A 24,091-nucleotide genomic window follows, 5' to 3' on the forward strand; every position below is an offset into this window, starting at 1 on the left:
AAGCACTTTCCCAACCGTGGTAAATTATTTGCCGTACAATGCACTACAAACAGTGGAATCTTCAAGAAACAGCTCGTTTTATTCTGAAGTAATCAACACCACTACTATTGATGTGAAGTGGGGCAATTAGCCTGGTGTCTTTAATCTAGAAGTTGATTGCTTGCACCTGGGCAAGTTTACAATGGTATACTCTAAGGGGCTGATACATTACCAAACCAGGCATTTCATTATTATTTTTTTTAATTCTCCAAAATTTGTTCAAATGATAGGGTTATAATGTGTACATGCAGCTAAAAAAGTTAGACTGAATTTATTTTATTTTCCAGGATGTAATGTGACAAAAGGTAAATGTTTTCACAGGGTATGTTGATTTTCTATAAGCACTGTAAATATTCATCCATCCTTCACCTATTTATCACTATATCCATGCATTCATCCTACTGTTTTTTTTTTTTCATCCACCCATTTGCCTGGCCACCTATTATGCCCTTAATCCAGCCATCTGGCTCTTCTCCTATTTACCCCTTCACCTATTAATGCATCCATCCACCTGTCCCCCAGTTTACCCCTTCATCTATCCATTCATCCATCCATCTGTCCACCTATTAACCCCTTCCTACAGCTCTGTCCACCTATTTTCTCTTTTAACTATCCATCTATCTATCCATTCATCCACCTATTTACCTCCTTATCTATTCATCTATCCATCCGTTTTCCTATTTACCCCCTTCATCCATCCAACCATTCAGTAATTTTCCTCTCTTCCATCCATCCGCCTATCCATTCACCCTACATCCTTCGGGCCACCTATTTGATCTATCCATCCATTCATCCACCTATTTACCACTTCATCCATTCATCCATCCACCAATTTACCACTTCATCCATCCATCCATCTATCCATCCAACTATTTACCACTTTATCCATTCCATCCATCCATCCATTCACATATTTACCACTTTATCTATCCATCCATCCATCCATCCACCTATTTACCACTTCATCCATCCATCATCTATCCACCTATTTACCACTTCATCCATCCACCTATTTACCACTTCATCCATCCATCCATCATCCACCTATTTACCACTTTATCTTTCCATCCATCATCCATCCATTTACCTATTTACCACTTTATCTTTCCATCCATCCATCCATCCATCCATTCATTCACCTATTTGCCACTTTATCTTTCCATCCATCCATCCATCCATCCATCCATCCATTTACCTATTTACCACTTTATCTTTCCATCCATCCATCCATTCACCTATTTACCACTTTATCTTTCCATCCATTCATCCATCCATTCACCTATTTACCACTTTATCTTTCCATCCATTCATCCATCCATTTACCTATTTACCACTTTATCTTTCCATCCATCATCCATCCATTCATTCACCTATTTACCACTTTATCTTTCCATCCACCCATCCATCCACCTATTTACCACTTCATCCATCCATCATCTATCCACCTATTTACCACTTCATCCATCCACCTATTTACCACTTCATCCATCCATCCATCCATCATCCACCTATTTACCACTTTATCTTTCCATCCATCATCCATCCATTTACCTATTTACCACTTTATCTTTCCATCCATCCATCCATCCATCCATTCATTCACCTATTTGCCACTTTATCTTTCCATCCATCCATCCATCCATCCATCCATCCATTTACCTATTTACCACTTTATCTTTCCATCCATCCATCCATCCATCCATCCATCCATTCACCTATTTACCACTTTATCTTTCCATCCATTCATCCATCCATTCACCTATTTACCACTTTATCTTTCCATCCATCCATCCATTTACCTATTTACCACTTTATCTTTCCATCCATCATCCATCCATTCATTCACCTATTTACCACTTTATCTTTCCATCCATCCACCCATCCATCCACCTATTTACCACTTTATCTTTCCATCCATCCATCCATCCATTTACCTATTTACCACTTTATCTTTCCATCCATCCATCATTCACCTATTTACCACTTTATCTTTCCATCCATCTATTTACCTATTTACCACTTTATCTTTCCATCCATCCATTCATTCATTCACCTATTTACCACTTTATCTTTCATCCATCCATCATTCACCTAATTACCACTTTATTTTTCCATCCATCCACCCATCCATTCACCTATTTACCACTTTATCTTTCCATCCATCCATCCATCCATTCACCTATTTACCACTTTCTTTCCATCCATCCATCCATCCACCCATCATTCACCTATTTACCACTTTATCTTTCCACCCATCCATTCACCTATTTACCACTTTATCTTTCCATTCATCCATCCATCCATCCATTCACCTATTTACCACTTTCTTTCCATCCATCCATTCACCTATTTACCACTTTATCTTTCCATCCATCCATCCGTTCACCTATTTACCACTTTATCTTTCCATCCATCCATCCATTCACCTATTTACCACTTTATCTTTCCATCCATCATCCATCCATTCACCTATTTACCACTTTATCTTTCCATCAATCATCCATCCTTTCACCTATTTAACACTTTATCTTTCCATCCATCATCCATCCATTCACCTATTTACCACTTTATCTTTCCATCAATCATCCATCCTTTCACCTATTTAACACTTTATCTTTCCATCCATCATCCATCCATTCACCTATTTACCACTTTATCCATCTATCCATTCATCCATTCATTCACCTATTTACCACTTTATCTTTCCATCAATCATCCATCCTTTCACCTATTTAACACTTTATCTTTCCATCCATCATCCATCCATTCACCTATTTACCACTTTATCCATCATCCATCTATCCATTCATCCATTCATTCACCTATTTACCACTTTATCCATCCATTCATCCATCCACCCATTCATCTGTCCACCTGTCTAAGATAGCTTAAGATGTTAATTAATAATTTTCTAACATGTCCATCTCCTGTACTTGCAGACAGTCCATAGCGGAGCTCCAGGAGAAAGAGCTGCCAGAGCTCAGAAATAAACTCCAGCGTGCAAATCGAGACATTGAGAAGCTGAAAGGAGACACTGAGGAGCAGGAGACACTGCAGTGCACACTGATGTCTGAGGAAGACACAGCGAAGGCCTGTCTGCAGGACATATCACTCATGGATCGCTATCAGGTCTGCACTAATTTCCAGTCAGTAAAAAAACTGAAAATACAATCCAGTCATCAGTACCACAAAACATATATTTTAAAGATTTATGTATCACCTAGGACATGCAGAATAATGCATATACAAAATACTGCAAATTTATAATTAACTTCATCTCAAAATCTAAATCTGGAAGCAATATTTAACTGTCACGATGTCCACCTGTGCATAATCAGAATGTTTCTTGTTATCTGTAGCTTGAGTTGAAGGATGTAGAGAGGAAGATCGCACAACATGCAGCCAGACTGCAGGGAGTTGACCTCAGCCGCACCATGCAGCAGGTCAACCAGGAGAAACAAGAGAACCAACACCGCCTGGACACCAGTACGTTCCACATTTTAAGTAGAATAAAAACTTTTTTGAATCTCATGTTAATGTACTGTATACTACCGTTCAAACATTTAAGGTTTGTAAGTTTTTAAATCTTTAATGTTCACCAAGGTTGCATTTTTTTAATTAAAAATGCAGCAAAACAGCAATATTATGCAGGGATGTGATTTTTCCGGATTAATCCGGAATTCCGGATTTTTCGACCTGAAAATGTGACCTATGTCACGTATTTGCGACCATCCACGCAAATGGCGGATGGCGAAGTATGATTCCGGACCGCAAGATGCGTCCATGCGGACCGTGAAAGCTTTTGACATAATAATAATAATAAAAAAAAATGCTGAACGCTATTTCTAATAAATACATTTATATCAAGCACACTAGGGTCAGCGTTTGGGTGCAATCTTCTGTGCAGTGAGGAGAGAAAAGATCGGCAGACAGATAGCTTTCAGTGAGTGAAAAACGTTGATGGAAAATGCATTATTTTGGGGTTACGTCGCAAAATATTGTAAATATATATTTTTATACTGTATTTTTATACATATTTATATTTTAAACCACGACGGTGAGCCAATGGATATCACACAAGCAACGTGAAAACTGCATATATTAAAGTGAAAGTAAAAACAGCGCTTTCAGCATCTAATGTGCACATTCTCTAAGAGACAATGATAGACGATTATACTTCATATGCTGATATTAATTTACTTCCCTAATATTTCTCTTCTGCAAAATAAAAAGAAACGTATTTTGTTTAGGCTAAGGGTTTTTGAAAGTCGGTTCTTGAAATAAAGCTCTTCATATTTATTGATGACTGTAGTGTTATTAGGGGTTAAGAAAGACTAATTATTTCAGGTGGTCTTAAATGTGGGGACTAAAAGGCAAGAATTGCGATGGAACTTTATAAGGTTATCCATTGAATAAATATGAGCGCTGCGCGTTTCAAAGTCAGCTGCGGCGCTGTTTTGTGTATCATTCTGATAGCGCCTCCTGCTGGAAGAGAATCATCTGACATTTTTAATCAGCTCGTACGTCTGCTGTTGTCAAAAAGACCAATGTAAACAAACCAGTCCATGGTTTTAAGCACCAAACACGTAGAGTTGTAAATGTTATCTGATGGATCGACAAGATCATGTGTTATACAAATTTAAACAATTAAGGCAATAAAATATATGTTAATTAATATAATACTTGATTGACAATAATTGTTTAAATTAATATAAGAATTTATACTTTTGACTCTTGAAGGCTGGAATGTGAATTTTATAATTTAAGAAATCTTTTTTGTTTTGGGAAATCTGTATCTCAATTGTAAATCATGCTTTTTACAGTCATTTTAATAATTTATTTATTTATTAATTAAATTTTGTTTAGGTCTTTAAAAAAAGTATTTAAATGTGTAGAATTTAAGATTAAATATGCTGCAGATACCCTGGTCTCGCGAAAAAACAAAAACAAAAAAAAACATAAGTAGTTTTTTTATATATAATTGTCTGGACCTCGAGCCGTTTTAGTTGAAGACCCCTGGATTAGATTATCGATTTTGAGTGATTTTCCACTATGGCAGGATGTTTAAGCTGCATTAACATTAACTTACTTGTATTAGCTAGCTATTAGGGATGCTCATTTTGGTTAATTTTCCCAAACGACAACCGCAAATCATTATCCGGGGGGGGTCTTAGTATATTTTCCTGCTTTTTTGTCCTTAGCCAATCACATGCCTGATTATGAAATATCATTACAGTTAACAAAAATGTTTTTCATTTTATTATAAAGTGTAATTTATTCCTGTGATAGCTGAGCTGAATTTTCAGCAGACATTAATAATATAATAATAATAATAATAAAATATTTTGTAACATTATAGAGTAAATGTCTTTACTGTCACTTTTTATCAATTTAGTGCACAATTGCAGAACAAAAATATTAATTATTTAAAAACTATTTAATTGACCCTGAATATTTGAATGGTAATCTACATTGTTTTAAACATTTGTCATATTGTTATTTCCTGTTTATATTCTCTTTATATTAATGTATAAGGTACTATAAATGGTGACCTTTTAAAAATATTGTTAATTACCTTTTCCTTCATTTCTTATTTTTTAAGTAGTTCTTTGATGTAAATGTCATTATAAATGATCAAATGATAATCCCTCAGTTCATAAAAGTTATAAAAACTGAATGTGTTATCAGTATAAATGCGTATTAGTAAAATGGTGTTGAAAATAATTTTAGATGTAGCCAATCGATATAGATATCAAACCACAGGACTAGTCAATTTCCCAAAGTATTTCATACTAGTAGTAAAATAACATTTGTATGACCCTGTTTAAAGCTGTGTGTCTATGTGATGCTATATTTGTGTAGCCTGCAGTAAGATCGAGCTGAAGAGGAAACTGATCCAGGACCAGCAGGATCAGATCCAGGGCTTGAGGAGCAGCGTAAATGAGATTCGTGGAGAGAAGCTGCAGATCTCCAGCAATATGCAGAAACGTCAACAGTTAGAGGAGCAATGTGTGGAGTTCACCACTGAGATCCAAACACTCCACAGAGACATTCGAGTAAGGAGCGCCCACTCCACTTTACTGTGCTTTTTATTCTTAAAGACAAGAGTTTCATTTCATAGGTTCACTGAACAGTGCATCAGTAGCTGAATTACGAGCAGGTAGTCAGTCTTTCATGTTTGTCAGGTTGAGAAGTCTGTGTTTCACAGGTTGATAAACCTGCAGTTACCTGGTTGTATTGCATTTCAGTATTCTGTTCCCACAGTGTCAGCTACTGATGCAGCGTTGAGTAACCTATTACGTTTGTAGCCTTGGTTGCCTGAGTGTCAAGGATTGATGCATGGCTTGCCACACTCCTCAGATCTGCTGATGGCTTTCTTTGAATGTTGTGCACATGTCCTTTTTAGGCACAAGCCCCATTCACACATTAGTGCTGGTAACTTTGTATGGTAAATACACACGTGCTGTTCACAAAAGCAGCAACACTTTGACTTTTTACCTGTAAAACACCATTCACATCAGTACCACCCTGCAGGTACTGTATATATAACCGAGACAGTTTCTTTCTTTCTTTGTTAAACAGCATGAGCATTGATCAGTAGTTTCTTAGAAACAAGTTGGTTCTGTAAAATATAAATGCACTGTAAATACACTGTTTAATTTGTACCGAGTAAAACCTAAATTTACATAAAAATTATCATACACACTACTATTCAGTAGTTTTTGGTCAGAATGATTCTTTTTTTTTTTTAAAGAAATGTATACTTTATTCAGCTAGAATGCATTAAACTGCTCAAAAAGGCAAATTAAATACAAAAAAAAAAACATTTTATTTAAAATAAATTCCATTATTCTGAACTTTCTATTTATCACAGAAAAAAAAATGATTACAGTTTGCACAAAAATATTAAGCAGTGCAGCTGTTTTCCTCAATGTTTAGAAATGTTTCATGTAACTAGAGTAATGATGCTGTAATTTCAGATTTGTCTATCACAGGAATAAATTACATTTTTAAATGTTCTAAAATATTTAAACATTTGTAACCAACATTTTTAAAAATCATTAATTGTAATAATATTCCACAACAGCTGTAAATGCAGCCTTGGTGAGCATAAAATAAGTTTTTCAAAAACAAAAAATATTAGAGACTTTTGAACGGTAGTGTAATCATATTGTTTCTATTGTTTGATCATGATTTGTCTGTTTATTAGGATGCAAAGGAGCAGGTGTCTCCTCTAGCTGCCACTCTGGAGAAGCTCCAGCAGGAGAAGCAGGACCTTGCTGAGCGCCGGAGGCAGAAACAGGAGGAAGGACAGCAAAAGGTCTAAATTATGTTTTTTGTTTACTGTGAAATTATTTACTGCAATGTACTACATTAAAGGTTGTGGTCATTTACTTTAATACGAGATGATGTCATTGCTTATTATCAGAGTTGACTAAAGCTTGATACTTTCTTTTAGATACATGACATCAAGGAAAAACTAAAAAATGTGACCCTCCTTGAAAGAGAGATCACCAAGTACATAGAAGAAGGCAAAGACAGCTACAAAGAGGTACTACAAAATTGTGTTTTTTAGCTCCTATTTCCTATATGCCAGGATGTTTTTTCCATGCATTTAATTTTAAATTTTGACTTCGTTAGCAAAAAGAAACTGAGCTACAAGAGGTGGACAAACAACTACACGAGGCTGAAAAACAGCGAGAGAAGATCAATAAGGACATGGGCAAAATTCGACAAGATATTGACACTCAGAAGGTGCTAAGCAAAGCTTCCTGTGCTTTTACCTTTGTTTGCGTTTTTGAGCATATTCAACACATTGTATCAGAATTCTAATTCTTAATAACTGGATCCAGTTTTTGCTGCTAATTTGAAATTATACAATTACAGCTCGTTAATCATCTGAGACCATCATCTGAATGCGTATTTTATCGCAATTTGCTTATTTTTCCCCTAAAATGGTTTTCTATTCTGTGGTTATATGATTGGTTTATAACAGGTTCAAGAGCGCTGGCTACAGGACAACTTGACCTTACGGAAGCGTGTTGAGGAGCTAAAAGAGGTGTCCCGGAAACGTGAAGACTTGCTTAAGGAAATGGGCAACATGCAAGTTCTGCAGCTGCGCAAGTATGAGATTACATATTGTAGCTACCAAGTACCGGCTTTTAGGAAGTCCTGACAATGTTTGACACACTTTCAGAAGCTCCCACAAAGTGCAGAGCATGCTCTTTAGTTACCATAACTCTAAATGAATCCATCTCGCTAACTTCTAATTACTTTAATCTTAACTAGTTTGCATAGATCTTTAGTAAGAGTGCGAGCTGACATCAAATTAAAGTGTCTATCTTCTGTTGTCAAGTGAGCGTCGAGAAGTGGAGCGAAAGTTGGAGGACCTGAAAAAGAACCGCAGTGTGGCTCTCGGTCGACAGAAAGGCTATGAGGACGAGATCCTCCGTTTTCGTAAAGAGCTCAGTGAGGACCAATATTGCCGGGCCGAGGATCTTTACAGAGACAAAATGATTGTGATGAGAACTACAGACTTGGCTAATAAGGACCTGGACATCTACTATAAAGCCCTAGACCAGTAAGTAGCTTTTGTTATCAGGGGTTTTCTCAAGGGTAACTTCAGGTGGCGGTTTGTCAGAGTGTGTAGGTTTGGGTTTGATGTGGTTCAGCAGACAGTAAGAAGCAGTAATAGGCAGCAAGCCATGTGCACTGTTATCTAGGCTAAAGGAAGTCTGACTCAAAAATGTTTAGCCCTAATGATGCAGTTGAATCATCATTAACTAGTGAGCTTCATCACAGGAACTCCCCCAAAACATGATAAAATGCTTACCATAGTAACTGTTGTAATCATAGCAGCAGTTATCTTGCCATTTTTAGGTATTGCCAGTATAAGAAAAAAAATTTATATATACAAATTAGATTCAGAAACTACTGGAAAATCGTTTACCAAAATCTTTTATATAAAGTGATTTACATACTGTATAAGAAACATAGAAGGCATCCTAAGTGTATATGACTTCCTTCTTTCAGACGAATGCAATTGGCACTTTAAAGTTTTAGAACTGCATAGGCGGGTGTTTCTATTCATCAGTCCAAAAAAGTGCATCCATCCATAATATAAAGTGCCTCACACGGTTCCAGGGGGGTGAATAAAGGCCTCCTGTAGTGAATCGATGTGTTTTTGTAAGAAAAATATCCATATTTAAAATGTAATAATCACTTTAATCTAGCTTGCACTGACAGTTGTACATGGAAGCAGCTCCGGGCGGATAATGTAAGACGTTGGCGTAGCGCAAGTGCTGATGAGTCTTGTGAAAACCAACGTTTGTTTACAAGAGCAAAGGAAGCAAAGTTTCCTTACTTTAAAGGTTGTATCAGCGATTCTAGGCTGAAACATAAAGTGTCACTTTCAGCTGACCTTTCTTCACGATCCGCTCGCTGCCTGCCCCACAAATTGGCTGTAAAAAAAACGCGTCTCTGTGGTCAGCCTAGGGTCCGAGATATGCCAAAAAAAAACAATCGGTGCTACCAACGATTCCACAGCAAAACAAACAGTGTTCCAACCAATCACCGTCAGGGGGTTAGTGTTGTGGACTTTCGTACTGGTGCAGGGATGTGAGGGAGGCAGAGCGAAAGTCCACAACACCAACCCCCTGACGGTGATTGGTTGGAACACTGTTTTGCATACAATTCCGTCAATGATGGGAAAAGAGTAAAAGGTCTCAGAGGAACAGAGAGAGGACCAAATGCAGAACTCTGCAGAACCCCAGTTGTTAGCTGATGGACTTGGATATCCTTCCCTCAATGAGACAAAACAATGCTAGTAGTAAAAGCTGTTGAAGATTTGTATGAGTGTGGGTAAAAGCGCCGGAGAAATACGTAGTGAAAGATGTCAAGGACAGGTGGTAGGACAGCTGTGAAGAACTTTTGAGATATCAGTCTTTATTGACATTTTTACTAGGGATGCACCGATCATGATTTTTCATGGCCGATTCCGATACCGATTTTTTACAAGCAAGCTGGCCGATTCCGATACCGATTTCCAATTTTTTCAAAAACAAGAAGTTATGCAAGTAAACAACATAAACAAATGTTTATTTAGTATTTAACAGGCCAAACTGGCTTTGGCTATTGAAACAATAGCATCTGACATCCGAAATTAAATAAATAAAAAAAAAAATTAAATTAAATACAGTTTAATAAGTAAAACATGTGCTTTCAGTAAAGTAAAACAGTAAGCAAACAGGCATTTTAATGTAAAATAATAATAATCATTCTTAACAGAACAGACTTTTATTTTTGGCTTTTCAAAAGTAGATGCTTGTTTTTTTTTTTTTTACAAAAAGAAGCATCTCAGCTTTGTCACAAGTGAGTCTGTTTCTTTTTTCATCTATCACGTGAGAAGCTGAGCTGAACAAACGTTCGCTGTCCACACTTATACAGGGCACGGACAGGTACGCTCGCGCAACTTCAGCGAGCACAGATTGCAATCTTCACGTCCTGCTCACAGATTTCGAGAAACCTCCACACAAGTGACATGTTTCTGAATGAATCGAATGTCGCGGCCTGCGTGCACACTTCCGGAAAAAAAACGGCCGGGATAAAAACGATCGTGCGTTAGATGCAAAAACCGTCTGGTTTCGATTTATGGCCGGTCAACCGGTGCATCCCTAATTTTTACACACACTTGTGAAACTAGTACTGAAACTAAATTCAGTTCCTTGTGGAACTATACTGGTTCTGATCAAATTCAAATGCCGTTTTTTCCACAGAGGACATAGGGAAGCAAGAAATGTATTTAAATGTACAAAAAATTTACATTTATTTAAACTGCTGTATCATTCAGCTGCTATCCAAGTTACGGTTTCCGTTTTGTGAATGGGTTTAAGAAGTAACGTACACCAGACTCAATCACTTTACCCCACATGAACATCCTGGCTTCTGCAAAAATGCACAGTTTCATCAATATTGGTAAAGCATCTGCATATTTAAAAAAGGCAGTCATAATGTTGTTGGTTTCCCATGGGGGAATATACAGAGGAAGTCCTCTGGAAGCAAGTCATCATCATTGGTTTAGATCGATATCGTCCCATGGAAGTTACATCAGCAAGTCTGTGGGTGTCTAAATCACTCTGTCGTCATCTACAGTGCAGAGGCGTTATCCTTAGTTAATCTTCAGTTTCATTAATCTTCAATTTCTTGTTTAAATTGTGAATTTTTCTTTGCTCAATAGTGCATCACAGTTGTCATAGTAAAGATCAGTCATTTCACTCCAGATATTTATTAAAAAGTATTAAAAACACAATAGCTGTACTGGTATAATAATAACTCATTATTGCATCATTCTTAATACATTATTAATAAATCAGCAGCATTTTATTGCATAATGACTGTTTTGGACTTTTTTTTTCAGTTTGCACCAGAAATAGGCCAAATTGCGCAACTCTCTTAAAAACCACAGTGTTTTCTTAGAAGGTTTTAGGGTTTGTCATATGTCTTCTAGCAAACCCTGGTATGTGGTTTCTGTTTTAAGATTCTTTTTAGAAAATTTCAATAAATATTGCATACATAAGTGATTTTATCCTTTTTTTGGTTTACCATCCACTACATTTAATGCGGCTTTTTATGAGCACAACCAAGGAAGATAAATTCATTGTTTTGTACAATTGCTTTGTACTTTCAGCCACTTGATGATCTTAGACAATTGATCAGCCTTTTTGGTTTATTTATTATTAATTTATGAACCCACAAATGGACATATGTATGTCTCTATTGAGCATCATTACTGTGTAGCATAAGCCAGGAGCAGAACTTAAACGCAGAACTATATCACACATTGGCACTTCAGATAATCATTCAGATGCTGAATAGTTACTTTTATCAACAATGCATAGCTAGCAACAAGCCATAGAAGGCAAAATAGAAAAAAGCAGCAGATTTGAGCACGCTGACAGGTTTAACAACAGTAATATTGTGAAGTCACACAGTCACTAATGAATAATGTTGTGTAACATTAGATGAAATGCAATACTAAGACTAATAATAAATACTAATACTAAAATAAGCTTAAAAACATAAAAGCTAGCTAACCGATCACCTGTCGATGACATAACCTAATCGTGAGTTTAAATTTGCAATGCTAAATCAGATAGATTTTTTTTTTCCAGAAATGATGCTATCAGTGCAAATTCTATAGAAAATCTGTTTTACATTAAACAAGGGTTCAGTAGGAAGGGCAAACCAGTCTGGTTCTGGTCCCCACAGGCCCTCTTGACCCTGGCAGATACAGAAAACATTCTTTTCTTTTGAAATATACAGTTGGATTTTATATTTTGAATGTCCAAGCCTTCCAGAATATCTTCTAGGTATTTTCTCTGACCATTTCTCAAACCTTTATTGGTCAACCAAAGCCAAACCTTCAGTTTCTATAACTGATTGCCAGGTATCGGCATTTCAGAGATTGAATACAAATTTGCCGAGGGTGAGAATCAGGATTTATGTATGTGACTTCACTTATCAAATTCTCTGTGTGCTTCAGATGGACATTGTACATTGACAGCTGTCCAAAGTATTCTCTAAAAGTTCTGTCTGCTGGTAAAGCATTTTTCTTCTTATGAAGGATTACGCCTGTCATTAAACCAGCTGACCCGTTCTTCTCACCGTGATACCATCATTGCTGTTTGTACTGCAGAGCATTAGAGGAAGTGTGGCAATCTGATAGGACAGACCATGCTTGGATGCAAGATTTCGTCTAGTATCATTTCTAATAAATTGGTTTTTGAAAAAAGTCTTATGATCAAGTTTTCAGATTTAGTGCTCTAACAGATTTTTTTTTTTTTTTTCATTTGAATTAAACTGAATTATTTTTAAAACCTAAATGTGTATATGCACAAGATCAATTCCTTGCATATGGAAAAACTGCAGTAGATGAGCAGAAATCTTTTGGTTAATATCATATACATGGCAGTGTTTTTTCTTTGCTGACATGTTTGCTATGTTCAGGTTTGCATTTTGCTGTTGTATTGCTTAATAAATAAAGATGAACAAATACTATAAATGTATATTTTAGATAATGATGCTTAATGCTTTAACTAATATTAACAAACTAAAGTCAAAATTCTCACCAAAGTTAAATACTATTTGGTCTAAATAAGAATTTGTAATAATTATTAATAATAATAATATAAAATGAAAAAATAGAAACTAATCAGTCAGATTAAATGGCGGTCAGATAAATCATTTTAAGTGAATTTAGGCATTACAGCATAATAATTTACAGTATGAAAAATAATCAAGTGTTGAGATTTGCTGAAGATCACAGTTTTGAAAATTTAGAAAATGCCAAAGGTAATTTAAATCTGAAAATATACTTATATTGAGAATTGACCAATAACAATTAATTGAGAGAAAATTAAGTTCTGTCTGTGATTAAGATGGTACTAATACATTGTGCATTTTTTTTTTTTTTTTACAGAACAATAATGAAGTTTCACAGCATGAAGATGGAGGAGATTAACAAAATCATCAGAGATTTGTGGCGGAGCACATACAGAGGACAAGGTTTGCCTTTACTGCTGCTACAGAAGATTTGATATATCCCATGCTGAGTCTTTCTTTAAACATAAATATTTGTAATATGACATTGTTTTGTCTCCTGATCTCTCACAGACATTGAGTATGTGGAAATACGCTCTGATGTGGATGAGAATTCCTCAGCTGGCCTAAAAAGAAGGACCTATAACTATAGAGTGGTAATGGTCAAAGGAGATGCTGCTTTGGACATGCGTGGACGTTGCAGTGCTGGACAAAAGGTCAAAAGCCACTGTATCTTCTTGGGTTTCTCTCTATTAAATTCATAGTAAATTTGTGCGCTGTTACCACTCCTTTGACAAGTTATTTTCTGTCACTCATAGAATCGCGTTTGGTTCCCAGTTGAACGTTATTTACATAAAATCTTTCATATTTAATAAAAACATCTGTTGACAAAGCTGTTAATAGGTTTTGGAGCTGAGAAGAGGATGCTGACACTTTATTTAGTCAACAAACACCTTGGTTAATAGATCAGACTGTCAATAGATCAGAATGTGTAACTGTGAAATAAATTCAAAGTGGTCTTGTTTTAGTTAAATACAATGTTTGTAATCTTTGGCTTTACTGCATGTTTGTCTGCAGGTTCTCGCTTCTCTCATAATACGGTTGGCTCTGGCTGAGACGTTCTGTCTGAACTGTGGGATTCTGGCACTGGATGAGCCCACCACCAACTTAGACAGAGAGAATATAGAGTCTTTGGCACATGCACTGGTGGAGTAAGTCTTAAGTCTCTTTAAACAGGAAGTTCAGTCTATTTACAGCTGGAGGAACATGACAAATGGAGAAATTTTATTTGCTGTTTAACTAAAAGATCTGATTTGGTTTCTTTGCAGGATAATCAAGAGTCGTTCTCGTCAGCGTAACTTCCAGCTCCTTGTTATCACCCATGACGAGGATTTTGTGGAGCTCCTGGGACGATCCAACTATGTGGAGCATTTCTACAGGATCAGGAAGAACCAGGACCAGTGTTCAGAGATCACAAAGTGTAGCATCAACACTCTCAACTCCTACCTGCACTGATGCATCAGATCAGATGAGAGAAGAAAGACTGTTAGTCTACAGAGGTGACAGAATCAGAGTTCAGTTTTTGGACAGTTGTTAAGCATGATCCAAACATAAGGCTTATCAGCCTCCCTGTACCTACCTACTAAAAGTGAATGTTCGCCGCCTTGTAAATTTAGTTGACTTCTTTCAGAAATGTGTAAATGTATATATAAAAAAACACTTCTGTTTTCAGTTTCTAAAACATAATTATTTGTGGCTTTATTTCATGTGCTGTTGATCAATTAAAACTAACTCATCATAATAATTTGATCAAACTAATTACTTATTCTGAATTTAAGTAAATTTAAAACAATATTCACTTAAATCCTAAACATATTTAAAATCTGCTCAGCCTGGCACCGAACATGTTGTATGATGTTTATTTAATTCAATAATAGGAAAACGGTTAATATTAAAGTCACAATATGTAAGATTTTTTTAATTAAAAATTATATTCAATTTTTTTTTTTTAGAAAACATGGACCAAAGACCATTTTATTAGACAGGTGGCGAATGCACAGAGTAGTGTTATAACAGAACTTTCGACACACTTAAATGTATCTAGTATGATAAAACAGCACTGCTTTTTCCTACATACACATGACTGGAAGTGTTTGATGGTGGGATTATCATTTCCATCGTAAAGAAAAACCGTTGCTCAACATCCAGCATAGTAAGGAACACTCTCCAGTTGGTAAGTGTGTCACTGTCAAAGTCCACAATCAAGAGAAGACTAAATGAGAACAAATACTACAAGGTGCAAACATGGCTAGATTAGACTTTGCCAAAAAAAATTCTAAAAAAGGTTATTTCTAACATGAATGTGGTTAATTAATTTATTATGAATTCAATGCTTATTAAATAGTGGATCTTATTTCTACTTAAATTTAAAAATCGGTCATTTGCACATTTTTAATTCCAGTGCAATGAAATACAGACAGAGGACAAAGAAATTTTACACTGTATGATACTAATTGGTTTTGTACATGTAAGTTCATGTGCTTTGTTTTATTTTGAATATATTTATGAAAATAACACGATTTGAATTACAAGTTTTCATTTTCAAGTTCTTTAAGCAGTTGCGTTTTTTTAAGTAAAGAATTTGCGACTTAGTGTCTGTTTGGGTTGAATGCCAATAGTACTGTACTTGTGTAGTATAAAAACTATATACTGTAAATCACAAATACAGTAACTTACTAGCATCAGTGTTCAATTAACATTAGTGGCTGTTAGCCAACTTGTATTCCTTTTCACATGAATTATGATTAGTGATTAGAAACACTTATTTTCATGCAGTTTCTTGCACTATGTTATGACCTCCAAATAGTTAACCACAGTACATGATTTGCAACTAATACATCACATAACCAGCCCTATATGTATTATCTCACTATGTAATAACTTGCTCAATAGCTCTATCTCTAACTATTCTCCCACAGTGTGTTAAAATGAAGTGGCAGCCCTTGGAAGTTTGACACTGCCTTCTACTGCCAACTTTACTGCCAGTAAGTGATAAACAAAGTGCATTGAAAGCAGGACAGAAAGAAAGCTTTCCAAGTCATGGTCACATTATTATTTATTGCAATATTATGAAAAAAATGGATGAAATACTAGCAGTATTAGATTTAAACTTTTAGGTTGTCCCGCTAATCCATTTATAAAACGAATAGATACTTAAACATTTATTTAATATAATCAACTCGACAGAAGTTAATGTGAATGACTGGTCACTGCTGGTTATGCATTTGGAAATCCAATCTTGGAAAAATATGAAACATTGACAAACGAATATCAACACTTGAATAATCCTCAAATGAATCTTGCGAAGCATGACTTTGTCTTTTAGACAGTGTTCTTCAATCTTGCAAAATAACATTAAAAATCCATAAAATATCCACACACTTGAGTACATCATTGGGCCAACTTCCAAAACACACAGAAATTAGAGAAATCTGATATTGTGCTGTACCAGTCTGAGGGATGTACGTGGTTCAACAGCAGCTGCTTGATCAGTCATTTTTGCTGAAACTAGTGTTTTCAGAAGCTCTTGAGCTGCACATCTGAAGAAAGCAGGCCTAGTCTTGCTCACATATATGGCATCTCAACAAACAAATGTAATATTTTTCCATATAGGTCTATTAAGGTACCTAATATTCACCTCACTGCTTTCAATATGCATTCTTGGTATGAATATCACGTTCATGTCCTTTAAAAGATGCAGTAATAATGATTATTTACAGTGTAAATGTAGATAAGATGTCATGTTTATGTGCATGAAGCATGGTACTTACAAATGTAAAGACAAAATCCATGAGATTTTGAAGATGATAAAGTGGCTCACGTATAGCGCCATCACCCTTACCCATGTGCTGCAATGCTATAAAGAAAATCAGCACATTGATACATTTATGTATAAAGGTATCAGGCCATTTTGGCAAGAATTATGATGCCTTTGGTGCAAAGACTGACGCTGATGATCAATGGACTTTCCTGCAGAATAAATCAACCCGAAGTTGCTTAAGGGATCAGTCATAAAATGTTCTTGAGTGGCCTTTCCAGTCTCCATGTTTAATTCTCACTGAAAAATTTGGCTGAATTTGAAGAAAGCAGTTGCAAAGTGAAAAATAAAGATTATCAGTGATGTGAAACCTTTTTCAGGTGAGGAATCGGTCAGGATTTGTCATAAACAAATGCAATAAATAAATGTAACCATTTATTTTAATGGATTTTTTGTAAGGGTAAAATAGATAAATATATATTAAGCATAACTGAGAATGCTTTTCCTGCAATATTTTATCTAGCTACTTTGATTATTCTATTTGTTGACATTCACTAAACAATATATATTTATATAGTTTTAGTTCCTCTTTTTTATATTAAGTGCGCTTTGATAATCTGTGTTTTCTATAAACCTACTCACAAAACTGCAAACTAGTCGTCTGTACAGTTATCAAACAGCAGCGAAACAGCACCACCAACCGAACGGATAAGGTATAAAAACTACAAAAAAAAAATAAAAAATACGCGTCAAACTTTTCTCCTGCTCCACATTGTCAGGATTTAGATAAAACAAATATTTATTTAATATTTATTATTATATATATTATTTATTTTGGTGAATTATGCTATTATAATATAATTATTTGTATTTAAAACATTCGTTTAATAAATAAAAATGATCACAGTGCATCTTGGGATTTGTAGTTTTCTGCTGTTTCATGTTCTTTGGTGACGGTGAGTTGAATGCAGAAGCACGTCACTACGCCAACGCGATAAAACGGCTGTCAAAGGGACTTTGGTGCTGTCAAAACAAACCGGAACTTCTGTTTAAGTGGAGTTTACTGTTTTATTTATCCTGTGTGAGTTATTGTAACAAAATGCTATGCTATTTTATATTCGTGTTAATGTTGTTTGCTTTGCTAGCCCAGCTGCATTCTAGAACGACTAACATCGGCATTATTTGTTATGAAACTACATATGTCATTAGTATGGAAAAAGACAGACGATATTATTTTCTAGTTCCTGTTATTTTAAATGTACAGGTGTAATTATGTGCGATGATTTCACTGTATTTAATTTGATATCACTTCAAAGCACTGGTCCAAAATGTCTAAGATTGAACTGATGAGTATCCTGGGGGTGAGGAGTTTTGGAGTTGAGGATAAAGACACACAAGTGATCACCTTCTTCAGCCCTTTGACTGTCCTTGTAGGACCTAATGGAGCTGGGAAAACGGTTTGTATATTTTTGTCAGTCATGATACTGATAAAACGCATACAAAAAGTTTTAAGTTTTGAGTAGCTAATATAAAACATTATGGCCCAGTTTCACAGATAGGGTTTATAAACCAGGATTAGGCCATCATTTAAGTGGACTTTTAAGTAATTGTTATAAACGTGCTTAGAAAAAAAAAAAGAAACAAATGCACTGATATATTTTTAAGCCAGTTTGTGCAAGTTTCTTTCAGATGAAAGAGCTCAGACTTACATTTTAGTCTAGGACTCGGCGTTGTCTGTGAAACCGGGAGTAAGATGATTAAATATATACAATAAATTAAAATATTTTTTAGTATCTATACTTAAGTTCTACCTACCAATAATTACACAATATAATAATAAACTCTAAATAAATAAATAATAATGAATCTTTTTTATGATTTGTAGACTATCATTGAGTGTCTCAAGTACATCACTTCAGGAGACTTTCCACCAGGAAGTAAAGGAAGCCCATTTGTCCATGATCCTAAAGTAGGTCTTTGACAGGAATAATGCAAGTAAACAAACTGTAAATGTGCATGTCTTAAGGCCCCTTCCCAACTATAGCCTATGGGTCATTCTACAGAATTGCTGCAAACTGCAACCAAAGAAGTATTCAAACCGTAGATGTTTACTAAGATCCTTCTATTATCTATTGAAACCCACAATAATATTTAAAATATCAGTAAGCAGTAATATCTTAATATATATAAAAATAATAAACATGTTTCCTGTGCAGCAAATCAGCATATTAGAATGATTTCTGAAAATCATGTGACACTAATGACTGGAGTAATGACACTGAAAATGTTTTAGACAGAAAAATATTTCAAAATACAGTACTGTGCAAAAGTCTTAGGCCACTAGAATTTTAACCAGCTAAAAATGGTTTTAAGTTAGTAATTTCTATCTTTTGCTGTAGTGTGTCAGTAGGAAATATCAGTTTACAAATATTCATTTTGCCATTAATTGTAATAACCCAGTGAGATCTTTGTTTGCACAAGGAGTCTGACAACAGCCAGGCCTTCACACATAGATCTGATCTCATCATCATCATCCAGTCTGTCTGGAATGACATGAAGAAACAGAACAAACTGAGACAGACTAAATCCAGAAGAACTGTGGCAACATCTCCAAGATGCTTCAAGAGACCTACCTGCAAAGCTACCTTAAAAACTATGTGCCTAGGGTGTACCTAGGGTGAAAGCTGCTTTAAACTCAAAGGATGGTCACACCAAATGTTGATTTAATTTAGTTAATAGAAGTTAATTGATATAGAAACTCTATTTTTGACAGTATCTCTACATTTTATAGCATTTTTACAAAAGAGGCTAAAACTTTAGACAGTACTGTAGCTTTGCAGATAGGTCTCTTGATGCGTCTTGGTGACTTTGCCACAGTTCTTCTGGATTTAGTCTGTCAGTTTGTTCTGTTTCTTCATGTCATTCCAGACAGACTGGGTGATGATAAGATCAGATCTCAGTGTGGAGCATTGGATGTTGTCAGACTCCTTGTGCAAACAAAAATCTCTCTGGATTTGTACAATTAATGGCTAAATGAATGTTTGGAAATGCAAACTGATATTTCCTACTAACACACTACAGCAAAAGATAGAAATAACTGATTTAAAACCATTTTTTGTTAGTGAAAATATTAGTGGCCTAAGACTTTTGCACAGTACTGTAGATAGTAAATATATTTTACTATATTACTGATTTTGCTGTATTTTGGATCAAATAAATACAGGCTTGGTGAGCTGAAGAGACCTGTCTGCTCAAAATCCGTTGTAAATGGAGGTAATTTGTGGATTGAAAAGAATTCTAACTGCATTGTTGTCACACAATGCTTCTCCTGTTTTCCACGTTAGGTCCACGTGGGCCATACATTGGACACCCCTGATTTGCACTAAGTGAAAATAGCAGTATTTTTAACCAATATGCTATTTACACTAAGCACAAATAGCTATAGATGCTATTTGCACTATGTTACAATAGCAGAATTTTCTGCTATGCATACTACTTATTGCAAATAGTGGCAATTATCTACACCTCAGTATTGTAGTACATTATAAAACAGTATGCAATAATAACATATTGAGTGTAAATTATGATTTTAACTCAAATTATTAAATGGATGCCTTATTGGGACAATAAAGCAGTGTTTTAGTATGTGATGTGGTCGCTATCAAAACATTACTTTACTAAAAATGTGCAGTCGCAGCTGAAACAAGGGATGTTTTGTCAGAAATAAAGTATAATGAATAGTCAGATGTTATGACGGTGATTGGTCTTTTTTTGTTTTGTTTTTGTCTTTTACAAAGAAAAATACAACAAATCTCATCAGTCAAACTTGGAATATTGTTAAAAATGTATTGATTTGCATCTGACAACAATAAAATATATTTACAAGTTAGATCTTCTTTTCTTAAAATTCTATATTAACGAGTTCCCTCTTACTGATAATGAACTGAGTGAAAGGTTGAGCGTATTTGGCGTGCTGTCCGGGAGAGGGCCTCGAGCTCGGTAGCCATTCCCGAGCCCAGGGCTCTCCCCCGCCCAGGGGGAGGGGTCCGAGCTCAGCATTGGCCCGAACCCTATAAGCGCTCCCCCTTTGGGAAAAGGTGAGGAGACGGGGAGGAGGAGGGCCTTTGATGAAACAAGAGATAGTGAAGGTAGGAATGTTGTGATATTTATAGGGATTTCCTGGGTTGATTGGATAACGGGAATGATTGCTGATGGTGAACCAGCCGTGTTAATTATCTGCGCGAGCTCCTCCCTAAATTTGTTCAGAAAACATCACTTAACGAGTTCCCTCTTACTGATAATGAACTGAGTGAAAGGTTGAGCGTATTTGGCGTGCTGTCCGGGAGAGGGCCTCGAGCTCGGTAGCCATTCCCGAGCCCAGGGCTCTCCCCTGCCCAGGGGGAGGGGTCCGAGCTCAGCATTGGCCCGAACCCTATAAGCGCTCCCCAAAGAGCAAGTAATTAATTGCAGGACAGCAGCCGAATAGCTCCCCAAAAAAGCTTTAAGACTTAAGGGATGCTGGACGCTCGTAGTGAGTGTTGCAGCGTAAATTGATGTACGGGAGGAGCTGCGTCAGCGCTGTTGGGGGAAAATGGAAAAACTCCTATGAAGGAGGGTAGTGGTCTCTGCTGCGGCAGAGAAGTTTGTAAGTGTGTTCTCCGGCGGGAGTGAACGCTGCTGCGGCAGTGGGGAAAAGGGGATGGGTGGGCGGGGGAAGGGGGCTAGTGCTCCTGCGGGAGCTGGCACTGCGGTGCAGGGGAGATGCTTCTGCGGAAGCGGGCTCTGCTGCGGCAGAGAAAGGGATTTAGGAGCTTCTGCGGAAGCTGGTTCTCTTTCAGCAAGGAAGGGTTGTGAATATGGGCTCTAGCTGGAGTGAACACTGCTGCGGCAGTAGAAGGGAGAAAAGGGGGCTAAGGAGCTGGGATGGGGAAGGGAGGGGAGGGGGGCTAAGGGCTGGGACGGGGTGGGGGGGGGGCTAGAGGCTTCTGCGGAAGCGGGCTCTGCTGCGGCAGAGAATGGGGGGGGGTTGGGGGGGGGGCTCCTGCGGGAGCTGGCACTGCGGTGCAGGGGAGATGCTTCTGCGGAAGCGGGCTCTGCTGCGGCAGAGAAAAGGGGTTTAGGAGCTTCTGCGGAAGCTGGTTCTCTTTCGGCAAGGAAGGATTGTGAATATGGGCTCTAGCGGGAGTGAACGCTTCTGTGGCGGTAGAAGGGAGAAAAGGGGGCTGGGGGGGGGGGGCGGCTCCTGCGGGAGCTGGCACTGCGGTGCGGGGAACATGCTTCTGCGGAAGCGGGTTCTGCTGCGGCAGAGAAAGGGGTTTAGGAGCTTCTGCGGAAGCTGGTTCTCTTTTGGCAAGGAAGGAGAAAAAAGGGGGGGCTAGGGGCTGGGATAAGAAAGGGGGGGGGGGCTAGAGGCTTCTGCGGAAGCGGCTTGTGTTGCGGGGTACGAAATAGTGGGGGTGAGTAGGGGATGGACTGGATTGGGATGATTGCTTAGCTTAGCAGTGTTTGGTGGGCTTCTTTGATGTGGGAGCGGTCTGATCGGATGTAGCTCTTAAAAGCTTCTGACGACCAGCGACCGAGTGTTTGGATTTTGCTGCTGGGAGAGGCCTTTTTGGGCTGCTGTTGTTGCTGCGCCGATTCGAAAGGAATGGCTGGAGAAGTTGTCGGCTGGGATGCCGGATAGGAGTAATACAGACTTAAGGTGTTTCTGAAACCAGAAACGGGTGACGGGACGGTTGGAGTCGTCTGTAAAGAGGGGGTCAGATGGGTTTTTTGATTTAGATTTCATGATCTGCAAAAAGGCTAGGAGGGTTTGGAAGGGTTGGATGGGCGATTGGAGGTTGAAAATGTAAATGAAGTGGCCTCTCTTGGATTGGTCTGTTTTGCTTTGTTTGATAAAATAGGAAATAGCTTCACTGCCTAGTACTGCTAGGTCAGAAATGGTTGGGTGGATGGCTGGGTCAAAGCTAGATGTGATGGCGAGCTCAGAGCACCTGAGGAAGCCGAAAAAAGCCAGGATAAACATGGCGTCTAGCGTGCGGGCGGTGTGGATGGATTGATAGCCTTTTCGGAGGGTGGAAATGCACTTTGATAGCACTTTGAGTGTTATCGGTTGGCGGGTGTCTGGGCGGGTGGGGTGGGTTTTTTGTATACCTTTAATGAGTAGGGCTGTCTGGGAATTGGAGATTTGGGTGGAAGGAGAGCCGTATAGGAGTTTGTGGAAGAATTGGATGCCGCTAAGGTATCCTTTGATGGAGCTGACTTGGAGGTTTTTGATGGCGTTAAGATAGGAGATAAAGGAGGTGATGGCTAGCAGGGAGAAGTCGGGAAACGATAGCTTGTAAGCCGCGTGAAATGTTTTGAAACATTTCCAAGCTGTAAGGTAGGACTGGAGGGTTCTGGGGGAAACTGCTTGGAGGATGGAGTTGAGGGAAGCTTCGAGGAGGGGTCTCAAGGGGTGGTTTATGGGAATATCAGCTCTGAATAGGGAGGTACTGGGGTCGGGAGTGGGTCCGCCTCCGGCGCCAAGGATCTGAATTTCTGGAAGGAAAAACGAGAAAGAGAGTCAGCTATTTGGTTTTTTGACCCAGGGATGTGTTTAGCGGTGATAATGAATTGGTCGCAAGCCGAAATCCAAATTAGGCGTCTTAGCAAAGGCATTAGGGTAGGGGAGTGGGAACGGCCTTTGTTGACGCAATGCACGGTAGCTTCGTTGTCACAGTGGACGAGGATGCTAGTGGCAGACCACTCTTTACCCCATAGAGAGGCCGCAACGACTAGTGGATATAGCTCGAATAGTGCTGAGGATGATAGCTGGGGCGGCAAGTTGGCCATCTGGGGGGGCCATGTGGATGCGAACCAACGGCCTTTGAAAAAACCGCCGAAACCGATAGAGGGGGCGGCGTCTGTAAACAGTTGGATGTCGATCGGGGAAGAAATTAGGTTATTATAGAAAAAAGATAATCCGTTCCATTGCTGGAGGAAGGATATCCACAGACTGAGCTCGTTTTGGCATGGGTCTGTTAGGGATATTTGATCTTCTAGGGCGTGGGCGGAAGATGCGAGTGAAAGGAGGTGGGAGATGAAAGGGCGGCCTTGCGGGATGATGCGCATAGCGAAGGTTAAATGACCTAGAAT

General features: G+C 37.7%; 1 protein-coding gene and 1 pseudogene across 1 annotated transcript in view; both read left to right on the forward strand.

Moving 5' to 3' along the window:
- The window catches only part of LOC141292599 (DNA repair protein RAD50-like), a 37,256-nt gene extending 22,388 nt beyond the window's left edge, over positions 1–14,868 (forward strand). Inside the window, exons 15-26 of the mRNA XM_073824633.1 lie at positions 2,979–3,168; positions 3,399–3,525; positions 5,902–6,095; positions 7,250–7,360; positions 7,499–7,591; positions 7,681–7,794; positions 8,036–8,163; positions 8,396–8,620; positions 13,517–13,602; positions 13,711–13,853; positions 14,215–14,348; positions 14,466–14,868. Coding sequence (XP_073680734.1) covers positions 2,979–3,168; positions 3,399–3,525; positions 5,902–6,095; positions 7,250–7,360; positions 7,499–7,591; positions 7,681–7,794; positions 8,036–8,163; positions 8,396–8,620; positions 13,517–13,602; positions 13,711–13,853; positions 14,215–14,348; positions 14,466–14,652 — 1,732 coding nt within the window. The 3' untranslated portion in view covers positions 14,653–14,868. The remainder of the gene's footprint in view (positions 1–2,978; positions 3,169–3,398; positions 3,526–5,901; positions 6,096–7,249; positions 7,361–7,498; positions 7,592–7,680; positions 7,795–8,035; positions 8,164–8,395; positions 8,621–13,516; positions 13,603–13,710; positions 13,854–14,214; positions 14,349–14,465) is intronic.
- A 3,042-nt stretch (positions 14,869–17,910) lies between these two features.
- Positions 17,911–24,091, forward strand: part of LOC141291951 (DNA repair protein RAD50-like) — a 33,785-nt pseudogene continuing 27,604 nt past the window's right edge.

The sequence above is a fragment of the Garra rufa genome, chromosome 19, assembly GCF_049309525.1.
Source record: "Garra rufa chromosome 19, GarRuf1.0, whole genome shotgun sequence".
In the NCBI taxonomy this organism is placed as follows: domain Eukaryota; kingdom Metazoa; phylum Chordata; class Actinopteri; order Cypriniformes; family Cyprinidae; genus Garra; species Garra rufa.